We start from the raw sequence: 12,329 nt of genomic DNA, 5'->3' as shown, positions 1-12,329 counted from the left end.
CAGAAGGCGATGGGATGAATATACACAGTGCTGAAGGGAAAGTCAACTAGAATTCTACATTCAGTAAATCTTTGTTGTTCTCTCCAAGGCTTCTAACATACAGCATCACCCTTTCACCTTTCCCTCTTAGCAAATAACCTCACTTAATATTTCAACAGAAAATTCTTACTAAACAGTAACAGTTCCCCCAGCTTCTTGATTTTCCATAACAGAGTTTACTGCATTTTTTAAATCCTTACTGCTCCCCCATCAAGTTTAGCGGTGTATGTATTCTTCTTATATAAGGCCAAACCTTTTACCTGTGTTGTAAATTTCATTTCCCCACCCCTAATCATCCTCAGATCATGCTTCATCAAGTTCCTCTCCTTTATTTTCAACCTCTCCTTTCCTCTGGTTCTTTTTCTTAGAACCAGAAAGCATTTCTTAAAATTGTCTAACTGTGGCGGATTCATTTTGATATTTGGCAAAGCTAATACAATTATGTAAAGTTTAAAAATAAAATAAAATTAAAAAAAATTAAAAAAGGAAAAATGTAATCCTCTCTTTCTCTCTAGCAAAGGTCTCAGCTACACACATACACACGTGTGTGTGTGTGTCTGTGTGTGTAAACTGAGTCTTGGTTGCTGTGTACAGATGTCTCAAACACAACTCAAACTGAAATTCAACATGTTTAAAACCAAACTCAGAGTCTCCTCAGTTTCCCATCTCTGACTGTTCCAAAACCATTCCAGACACCTCCTTCATCTTTCTACTGATTCTATTTCTAAATGTCAAACGAGTCTGTCCTATTCTTTCTATGCCCAGTACTGGTTAAATTCAGGCCAAAACAAGTTCAGAAGTGTCAAAACACTCCTCATCAACAGCAAACTATTGTCCCCACCTTTCAGTTTGTTCATATCCAGCCCATTCTCCAAAGAGAAATGGAGTGATTGTTTCAGCAGAAAAACCTTCTGTTTCAGTCTCTGCCTTCTCTCCTTCATCTCCTTCTACTTCTCAAACTCCACTTGACATTCAGCCATGCAAAGCTTGCTGAAAATTCCCAGGTGCAGTCTTTCCTTGATTGCCAAGCCTTCACACACTATTCCCTCTGTCTGAACAAATGAACCTGACTGATTCCTACTGATTCTTCTAAGTAGATGGTTTCAGAACACATCTCCAAATATTTTGTCACACTTCTCTTCAAAAACTGTGGGCTTAAGTGTGAGATGCATTTAGTGACTCACTTCCAACAAACAGAATATGGTAGAAATCATTGCAGTATGTATTGAGGCGTCTTTCTTGCACTATCTCTTAGATTACTCACTCTGGGGGGAAGCCAGCTGCTACATGAAGGCACTGAAGTATTTCTGTGAGGAGGTCTTCATGACAAGGAACTTAGATCTCTTGCCAATATACAGAGAGAATCCGAGTCCTTTAACAAACAATTATGCAATTGAACTGTCTTAGCAGCAAGTCCCCAAGCCCCACTGAAGTCCCCAGATGACTGCATCCCTGGTGGACTTGACACAAACCTCAAGAAAGCCATGATCCAGAACCACCTGATTAATCCACTTGTGTGTATGCGCTAAGTGGCTTCAGTCATATCTGACTCTTTTGACCCCATGGACTATAGCCCACCAGGATCTTGTCCATGGGATTCTCCAGGCAAGAATACTGGAGTGGGTTGCCATGCCCACCTCCAGAGGATCTTCCTAACCCAGGTATCAAACCCACATCTCTTATGTCTCCTGCATTGCCAGGCGAGTTCTTTACCACTAGCGTCATCTGGGAAGCCCAATGAATCCATTCACAAATCCCTAAAAGATAGAAACTTTGAGATCAACAAATGTTTGTTGGTTTAAACCATTAAATTTTAGGGAGGGATTTGTTACACAGCAGGAGATAACTAATACAGCTCTTTAAGATTTCTCTGACAGCTCAGTTAAACCACTGCTGGGATACTTGGGGATTAATGCTTACATCACACAAAAGTGTGAACAATTTAGTCTATCTTCCCTGCCTATGATGAAATCTACCTGCGGGCAAAACTTTTTCATTCATTGTTGAATTTAAGCACAGTAGATGTTCAATAACTACATATTAAAATCAAATGGAAATGAGGATGATCTGAACTATGAAAGCCAAAGATGGCATCACTGATTTGATGGACAAGAGATTGAGCGAGTTCTGGGGGTTGGTGATGGACAGGGAAGCCCGGCGTGCTGCAGTCCATGGGGTCACAGAGTCAGACACAACTGAGAGACTGAACTGAACTGAACTGATGCTGCTTTTCTTCCTTCTTGAAATTCATATAAGTCACAAGAAAGTAGGGAAGCATGACATACTAATATATTGCTTCACTGATGTGTTAAGCAAAATTATATTACACTTGTAAATAATATGTATGTAAATATGTATGTCATCAGAATAACATCCAGCATCCAGGAAGCCTTACAAATAGTTGAGAAAAGAAGAGAAGAAAAAGGCAGAGATATTGCTAGATATTTGTTGTATTCATATTAGGTATATACCTAATAGAGTAGTTGAATCAAATATTTTTAAAGCATGGAAAATACTGGAAAATGGTATACTATCACAGGCATTCTTAATGAACATTTGTGTGCTCAATATATCCAACTGTTCATTAAAGAGTGAGTTTAATAGGTAGTTACAAAAAAGGTTTGTAGATTTTTGAAAGTAGGAGCTCGTAACACTATTACTAATGATTGAAGTTCTCCATAGGATACCATAGTCACCAAAAAGATGTAAGACAAAGACACTTGCAATTATGAGGGTTTACTCATAATAATTCCTGAGTGGGTATTTGTAAGTCTTCCTCAGACAACCACTTTGGCTTATTGCATTTCTTTTTCTTGAGGAAGGTTTTGGTCACCACCTCCTGTACAGTGTAACAAACTTCCATCCATAGTTCTTCAGACACTCTGTAATCTTGAATTGATTACTGGGAATAGATTGGGATCCCCTTAATAGAATCCCTTGAATCTATTGGGAATATACATAAATACATAAATGTAATCTTGAATTGATTATTGGGAATAGATTGTGATTCCCTTGAATAGAATCCCTTGAATCTATTGGGAATATACATAAATGTCTGAAAGTGTAGCCAAAAAATGACAATAATTTATCTTTGTGCCAAGAGAACATGCTGATCATAGCAAATATCTTCTTCCAACAACAAAAGAGATAACTCTATACACGGACATCACCAGATAGTCAATACTGATCAGATTAACTACATTCTTTGCAACTGAACATGGAGAAGTTCTGTTTATAGTCAGCCAAAACAGCTCTATACTAGAGCTGACTGGCTCAGATTATCAGCTGTTTATTGCACAATTCAGGCTTAAACTGAAGAAGGTAGGGGAAAGCAGTAGGCCATTCAGGTACGACCTAAATCAAATCCCTTATGATTATACAGTGGAGGTGATGAATAGATTCAAGGGGCTGTGGAGTGCCTGAAGAACTATGGATGGAAGCTTGTAACACTGTACAGGAGACGGTGACCAAAACCATCCCCAAGAAAAAGAAATGCAATAAGGCAAAGTGGTTGTCTGAGGAAGCCTTACAAATAGTTGAGAAAAGAAGAGAAGAAAAAGGCAGAGGAAAAAGGGAAAGACAGATCCAACTGAATGTAGAGTTCCAGAGAAGAGCAAGGAGAGATAAGAAAGCCTTCTTAAATGAACAATGCAAAGAAATAGAGAAAAAACAATACAATGGGAAAGACTAGAGATCTCTTCAAGAAAACTGGAGATACCAAGGGAACATTTCATGCAAAGATGGGCACAATAAAGGGCAGAAACAGCAAGGACCTAACAGAAGCAGAAGAAATTAAGAAGAGGTGGCAAGAATACACAGAAGAACTGTAAAAAAAAAAAAAAAAAAAGTCTTAATGATCTAGATAACCACAGTGATGTGGTCACTCACCTAGAGCCAGACATCCTGGAGTGTGAAGTCAAGTGGGCCTTAAGAGAAGCATTACTACAAATAAAGCTAGTGGAGGATGGAATTCCAGCTGAACTATTTCAAATCCTAAAGGACAATGCTGTTAAAGTGATGCATTCAATACACCAGCAAATTTGGAAAACTCATCAGTGGCCACGGGACTGGAAAAGGTCAGTTTTCATCCCAATCGCAAAGAAAGGCAATGACAAAGAATGTTCAAACTACCACAAAATTGAACTTATTTCACATGCTACCAAGGTCATGCTCAAAATCCTTCAGGCTAGGTTTCAGAAGCTCATGAACTGAGAACTTCCAGATGTACAAGCTGGATTGAGAAAAGGCAGAGGAACCAGAGATCAAATGGCCAACATCCGCTGAACCATAAGATAACCAAGGGAATTCCAAAAAAAAATCTACTTCTGCTGCATTAACTACACTAAAGCCTCTGTGTGGATCACAACAAACTGTGGAACATTCTTAAAAGAATGGGAATACCAGACCACCTTACCTGTCTCCTAAGAAGCCTGTATATGAGACAAGAAGCAACGGTTAGAACTGGACATAGAACAATAGATTGGTTCCAAATTGCAAAAGAAGTACACCAAGGCTGTATATCATCACCCTGCTTATTTAACTTATATGCAGAGTACATCATGAGAAATACCAAGCTGGATGAATAACAAGCTGGAATCAAGACTGCTAGGAGAAATATCAACAACCTCAGATATGCAGATGATACCACTTTAATGGTAGAAAGAGAAGAGGAACTAAAGAGCCTCTAGATGAGGGTGAAGGAGATTAAAAGAGATGGCTTAAAACTAAATATTAAGAAAACCAAGAAGATGGTATCCAGATCCATTACTTCATGGCAAATAGAGGGGAAAGGGGGAAAGGTGGAAGTAGTGACAGATTCCTCTTTTTGGGCTCTAAAACCACTGCAGATGGGACTGCAGCCATGAAATCAGAACATGATTGCTTCTCAGCAGAAAGGCTATGAAAAACCTAGACAGTGTGTTGAAAAGCAGAGACATTACTCTGCCAACAAAAGCCCGCAGAATCAGGGCTAAGGACTTCCCAGGGTTCACATGCAGTTCTGAGAGCTGGAGTATAAAAAAGGCAGAGCGCCAAAGAATCGATGCCTTCAAACTTTGGTGCTGGAAAAGACTCCTGAGAATCCATTGGACAGCAAGGAGATCAAACCAGTCAACTGTAAGGGAAATCAACCCTGAATATTCATTGGAAGGACTGATGCTGAAGCTGATGCTCCAGTATTTTGGTCACCTGATGCAAACAGCCAACTCACTGGGAAAGTCCCTGATGCTGGGAAAGATTGGGGGCAGAAGGAGAAGAGGCATCAGAGGATGAGATGGCTGGATGGCATCACCATCGAACTTGGACAAACAATGGGAGATGGTGAGTGACAGGGAGGCCTGATGTGCTGCAGTCCATGCACTCAGAGTCGGACATGCCTGGGCGACTGAACAATGATGACACATGATAACTATATATAAATATTCACTTGTTACACATAGTAACATTATATAAATATTAGCAATCATTACTATTTAAGGTTGAATTTCTATGCAGAGATACTACACTAAAAATATTAGTCATTAGAGAATATTCGGCATAGATCTTAAGAGTTTTCTACCAAGAAATATAGGCACTGCAGTGAAACACACAACTCATGTCATTTTTGGCAATTTTAAAATATGGATGTTAACATAACTCAAACCACAGGAGCAAATGATTAAACCACAGGAGCAAATGATTAAGGGGTTGACTATCTTAAGCCATATTCTTAAAAGGTATTATTCAAAGGAAATGTGTTCTTCATAAACCCTTTAAAAATCCATATATTCAACACATTTATTGAGTGTCTGTTCTAGAGTTTTTTCCTTAAAGCAAGATATTGCACTAATTAATTACTATGGCCTATATGTGAGAGTCTAAATAATGAAGATTTAGAAAACACTAGCTCATCATCCTAGATTTACAGTAAGTTCCCCACATATGAATGAGTTCCATTCCGAGAACACGTTGACAAGTTTAATTTGTTCATAAGTTCAACAAAATTAGCCTAGGCACTTACGTAACACAGTCAGCTATATAGTATTGTAATAGGTTTAGAATACTTTTCACATGAATAATACATAAAAATAAACACAAAAAATAAAAGACTGTCACCCTTACGTTACAGAAGTTTGGAAAGTACAGTAGTGCAGTACAACAGCTGGATACAGGGGTTGGCATCAAGTGAACAGGCAAGAAGAGTTACTGCTGGAGGAGGGCGAGGAAGTAGAAATGCTGGAGCTGAAGGAGCGTCAGTGATAGGAGACGGAGGGCAAGCTGCCGCGTCACGCATGCCTGACGTGACTGGACATGTGAACCCACATCCACAACTTTGAAAGTTTGCAACTTGGGGATTCATATGCAGAGGACTTACTGTCCTCCCATCAACAACTACAACCAGCTCTTCTGAAAGAGAGCTGGTGAGGTGAGTGGGATTGAGGGGCAATATAAGAATCACAGAATGAACTGTGTCCTCAGACTCTTTGAGAAGGTAACGTCATTTCTTCCCCTCTGCAGAATCACTGAGGTCCTGAGTCACAGGACAAAAGTTCCCTAAACTCCTGGCCTGAGTCACATGCTTCAAATAAAAGACTCTTATCTCATACTCCCTTTTATTCATGCATCTGGCTTTAAAGAATTTACAGTGTGATTTTGCAACGAGAGGAGAAGAAAGTGAAATGGAAATACCATGATCTTGATCAGGTGCCTCCAGGTTGTAGCCATATCCCAGCAGTGTGCGTACAGCCTCACGGAGGCTATCCTTATTGGATTTCTTAGTTCGGTCATCTAGAAGGGCATAGGGAACAAGCCGAGGGTTTCTTCTGTTCTTTACATCCTACAGGAAGGAAAAAAAAATGTATGTGATCATCAAAGGACAACCAACAGCATTTGGAAATGACACAGCCACCAAATACATCAAAATATAAAGTGTCTGAAGGTAGATATTGTACCTTCCCTTTGTCTTTCCAGGTTGTAGGAGTTAGTGAAATACTCCCAGTATGAAGAATCTATCAAGTGAGTCACTGATCAATGTAAATCAGGCTCTCTCCATGAAAAGAAAATGTAAAAATAACAGCAATAACAAAAGCCAACTTTAATGATCTCAATAACCATCATCCATCTGTCAAGATCACAAGGCAATGGACTAACTTAAGAGAACCTACCATTTCCTTGCCAAGTTGACTGACAGGTCTTTGTTACAAAAAGAGCCTAATTAGTAACCATCATCTCTCTGACTTTTGAGTCAATGTACCACACAAGGCAGCTGTCCCTTCCTCAGAGAAAAGTCAGTGTGTGGATGGCCACCTCACGACCTCAAATGGCTTAAAAAAATAATAAACTGACTCCATCAACTGGTAAACCTGGTAATAGTGGGAGTATTAAAAGAACTACAAACCTCACAATTTGTCTTTTATAAAAGAGGCTCCAAGTTTAAAGCATGATTAAAATGGCAGTGACCAAGCAAGAAGGCAGGCTATCTTATCATCTTAACAAAAGGATACATAATTTAAGAGTAAATACAAAATCTGGGCCGTGGAGATGCCCCAAGACTGCGAGTCTTTCTAACACTTAAGAAATTACTTCTTTGCATTCATTCACTGCTGCAGATTTTATCAAACTTTCCATATTCCAGGAGGCATGTTGCTGCTGCTGCTAAGTCGCTTCAGTCGTGTCCCACTCTGTGGGACCCCAGAGACAGCAGCCCACCAGGCTCCCCCGTCCCTGGGATTCTCCAGGCAAGAACACTGGAGTGGGTTGCCATTTCCTTCTCTGATGCATAAAAGTGAAAAGTGAAGTGAAGTCGCTCAGTCGTGTCTGACTCTTAGCAACCCCATGGACTGCAGCCCACCAGGCTTCACTATCCATGGGATTTTCCAGGCAAGAGTACTGGAGTGGGGTGTCATTGCCATCCACCAGGAGGCATATTCAATCTCAATTTATCTTAGCATGAAGAACAATTTGAAGGCTGTATATATTCCCAAACATTCTCCAAAACATATAAGCTATTTGGTGGACAGCATCTGTTCTGGTTGGGGAGGAACAAGGAAAAGTGTTTCCCAATTTCTTCTTTCCCTTCTCTAGCAAATCTGTAGTAATACCTTATACTGACTACCTGACCATTTGGATCAGTGTTCAAATCATCTGGGTTGCTTACTGGGGAATCCCACTCCAAAGCCACCCCCAAAGAAATAAGCACCATAAACAGCTTCAAGCCACATTACCCAGCACCCCTCCCTTTCAAAATGGTTGCTGCCCCCTAGCTTTTCATAGAGAAAAATTCACAGGCCTCTGATGAATCACACTTTCTGGACATGGTGTTCTGGGGATCTGATTATACAAAGAAGCTGCTCCAGGGGTTTCCATGCACATGAGTGCTTGAAATCTAGTATGCTGGAGACACAGAAGAAATTCTAGCAAACGCCTGCTCTCAAGGAGTTTACAATCCCATGATGAACCAGATTATTTTAAATAGAGGGTGATGAAAAATTAAAGACAATGCTCATTCAGATAACCCAGCAAAACTGTGTTCTGTCAGTGGGGAATGTGGTGGAAGCTGGGAGAAAGGGTGGACACAGTTCCAAAGAGAGCTTTGGCCAACTCAGACAGAACCCTGTGCTTTTACGAGGAGGATCCACCTTCACATGGAAGAGATGGAGCGCAGAGGGGTCCTGGTTTGTCCTACAGACTCATGTGGTCTGCAAGGCAAGGGAGCACTCCTTTGGCAAAAAAAAAACAGTGAGGACTCCCCAATCCCCCTGTGGCATATGGCTCAGGTTCTCACACACACACACACAATGCTGAAGCCAGCTGAGTATTAATAATCCCCTCAGTTACAACAACTTTAATTCAATGCAAGAATAGCTTATTTTATGAAGTATAGCAAGGCTATGCAGCTTTCCTTAGCCTTTGAAATGACAAAAGTTTGTGGGCTAAGAAGAATTTTGGAAATATCAAATCGACATTTAGTCTTTATCCTGTTGTTAAGTAACAATCCAGTTTAGTCCTGAAAAGCTTTAAGTAAAGGTACTGCCCACCATGAGCTGCCAAGAAGCACTGTGACAAGAAAGAGGAGAATTTGAGCTCTGGAGGCAAAAGGCTTACTTCCCAGCCTGGTTCTGCCACCTGGGTAGCACTGGACAAACTGCTTTCAAGTTCCCTGTGTTAACACATGTGAATTGCTAATAAAAATTGTTCATCCTTCATGGAATCATTGTAAGAAAATACACATAAGCCTCTCGACATAGTGACTGCCATTTAATAATAATAGCAGTTTTCTGAACTATTTGTTAGGTGCTAAGCCTTTCTCATATATGTTATATATTGAAATTCAATAATTTAGTGAGGAGGAAACAGTGGCACAGAGAGAATTTAAGCAGCCACTCCAAGGTCACACAGTCACTAAGAGACAAGGCTAAAATTTGCTCTGTTTTGCTGTCCCCATACAGACCCAATGACTGTTAGTTATTCTCATGAGTGCGACCATTAACAGAGATCCATGGACTTTCCTGGTGGGCCGGTGGTTAAGAATCTGCATGCCAATGCAGGGAACATGGGTTTGATCCCTGGTCTGGGAAGATCCCACATGCCACAAGAAAACTAAGCCTGCATGTCACAACTGCTGAAGTTTGTGCCTCTAGAGCCAGTAGTCTACAGCAAGAGAAGTCACTGCAGTGAGAAGCTTGCACACTGCACTGGAGCACAGCACCCACGTACCATAACTACAGAAAGCCCAGGCACAGCGACAAAGACCCAGAGCAGCCACAAACAAAATTTTAAAAAACTTTTAAAACCAGAGGTCCATGATTCTGAACTCTAGAACAAGAATCTATTTTAATTAAGCTTAATAAAAACTCAGTTGGTGGTAAAAATGACCTGCATTGATGGAAGGCTGTTGATTATCTTTTTTTAATCACTCTTGGTTTCATCAGTCTACGCTGCTGAACAAAGAATAATTTATACATAGTCCGCTGCTCTGCTGAGGGCACTGTGGAACAACCTCATTTTACCACCATTCGAAAAATCTGGATTATGAAATTCATCTGGCCCAAGGGGCATTAAATGTGAAATTATGGACCTCTCTTATTATTAATTTATCTTGATGTTCTTGTATTTTACGTACTTGTCTTAAAATACAATCTCAGAGAAATGTCACAAAACCACATTATAAATCGTTGGTCTGGAAACATTCACTGGCTGCCTCGTGATAAAAACCAGACTTGAGGAGGTCTGACTTCTTGAGTCCAGCAATAAACAAGTGCTTCAGTGCATATGTACATTAAAGATATCTATATGATGTGAGTTTCAATATAGTCATTATTTAATCTCTTCTATTACAAATTATACTAGTCCCCACTTGAGTCAATCTCAGAGCATGTGCTGTAGAGCTAAGGTCTCACATACCTGTTGGATCCCATAGGTCCAGCCTTGTCGAATTCGATCCCGAGCCCACACGTTATGAGCATTTTCTGCCAGCTTGTCCACCATAGCCTCCTGAGATGGGGTGAGTTTAATAAAGCTCAGGTCCATTGGGGCAGGCTTGTATCCACTTGTCAGTTGGTAACTACAAAGCAAAGCCAAAGATATAGACAATAGGCCTGTCCAAAAAAAATCAAGGTTGAGAAATTCCTATATTGATATTTTAACTTCAATTGTTTCTAATTTTTATTGTTCCATAGACCACAGTGGGCTTCCCTGGTAGCTCAGCTGGTAAAGAATCCACCTGCAATGCAGGAGGCCCCGGTCCAATTCCTGGGTTGGGAAGATCCCCTGGAGAAGGGATAGGCTACCCACTCCAGTATTCCTAGGCTTCCCTGGTGGCTCAGATGGTAAAGAATCCACCTGCAATGTGGGAGACCTGGGTTCGATCCCTGTGTTGGCATGATCCCCTGGAGGAGGGCATGGCAACCCACTCCAGTATTCTTGCCTGAAGAATCCCCATGAACAGTGGAACCTGGAGGGCTACAGTTCATGGGCTTGCAAAGAGTGGGACATGACTGAGTGACTAAGCACAGCACAGCACAGCCCACAGTGGTGACCCGTGGTGATGTGCCTGGTCAGCAAGCGTGGACCCCTTTCACTTAAACTAAAAACTCATGAGGTGGAAAAACCACGTGATCTTTATGTTTTCATTTTTACATCACTAAAACAGAAATGAAGCAATACCTCTCTCTCAAATTTGAGGAGAACATCCCAAACAGTTGATGCTTTGGTATAGCATAAATCAAAGTATCAGTAATTAAATTATTTAATGAATTTCTCTTTCTATTAAGTCCTCAGGTTTCAACATTCATATCTTATATTCATGTAATATTTATTTCAGAAATCTATGTATCCTTTCAGACACAAGCTGTCCATTATTCTACAGGGGAATTCTAACACATTCATACATTATTTTTCTATTGCCATTCCAAGTTACATAATTTTAGGAAGCCTCTAGATAAGACAAAGACTAGAAAATACCAGGCATGTAATCATCTAAAATATGATTAAGGCCTGGATTTTAGGGAATGCTTACCAGAGGCTATTTCCACACTTTGAGCTAGAGAAGAAAGGTATCAAGACAAGTATAATTTTTAATTTTGGGGGAGAAATAGAAAATGGAAAATATAAAATATTTTCAGACTTCCCTCATGGTGGTCCAGTGATTAAGAATCTGTCTGCCAATGCAAGATACAGGTTCCACCCCTGTTCTGGGAGGACCATACACAAAGGTATCAAGACAAGTATACTTTTTAATTTGGGGGAGAAATAGAAAATTGAAAATATAAAAATTTTCAGACTTCCCTCATGGTCCAGTGATTAAGAATCCTCCTGCCAATGCAAGATACAGGTTCCATCCCTGTTCTGGGAGGACCATACACATTGCTGGGCAACTAAGCCCATTTGCCACAGCTACTGAGCCTATGCTTCAGAGCCTGCGAGCCCCAACCACTGAAGTCCATGTGCCCTTGAGCCCATGCAGCCAAAAATAAATAAACAAATAAAATTTAAAAAAGAAAGAAAACATAAAATTTTGCACACACGTATATTAGGGCAATATGACTGCTACACTACACACACACACACACACACAAACACACAGAGAGACATCTGCCTCACCTATTAGAGAGATTGGCACAAAGCCTACTGTACAGCTGGTTCTCTTTCATTCTCTGTCACTGTTTTGTCCCTTACCATCAACTATGCCTTGGGGTCAGGATCTGCTTCTGATCCATTTTTCTAATTATATTATACTTAGAAGAGTGCCTGGCAGAGAACAGCCTTTCAATCTACAGTTTTCAAAAGGACTCACTTTATGTACAAAATGAATA

General features: G+C 40.4%; 1 protein-coding gene across 7 annotated transcripts in view; it reads right to left on the bottom strand.

Moving 5' to 3' along the window:
* RYR2 (ryanodine receptor 2) overlaps nt 1-12,329 on the bottom strand; it is an 830,734-nt gene that overhangs the window by 308,937 nt on the left and 509,468 nt on the right. For all 7 annotated transcript variants that reach the window (XM_061404941.1, XM_061404935.1, XM_061404936.1 and 4 more), the window contains 2 exons: nt 10,420-10,579; nt 6,706-6,853 (listed from right to left, as the gene is read on the bottom strand). In XM_061404941.1, coding sequence (XP_061260925.1) covers nt 6,706-6,853; nt 10,420-10,579 — 308 coding nt within the window. The remainder of the gene's footprint in view (nt 1-6,705; nt 6,854-10,419; nt 10,580-12,329) is intronic.

Source organism: Bos javanicus, chromosome 28, assembly GCF_032452875.1.
Source record: "Bos javanicus breed banteng chromosome 28, ARS-OSU_banteng_1.0, whole genome shotgun sequence".
NCBI lineage: Eukaryota > Metazoa > Chordata > Mammalia > Artiodactyla > Bovidae > Bos > Bos javanicus.
Note: the sequence above shows the minus strand (reverse complement) of the source record. Positions and strands in the feature narration are given on the sequence as shown.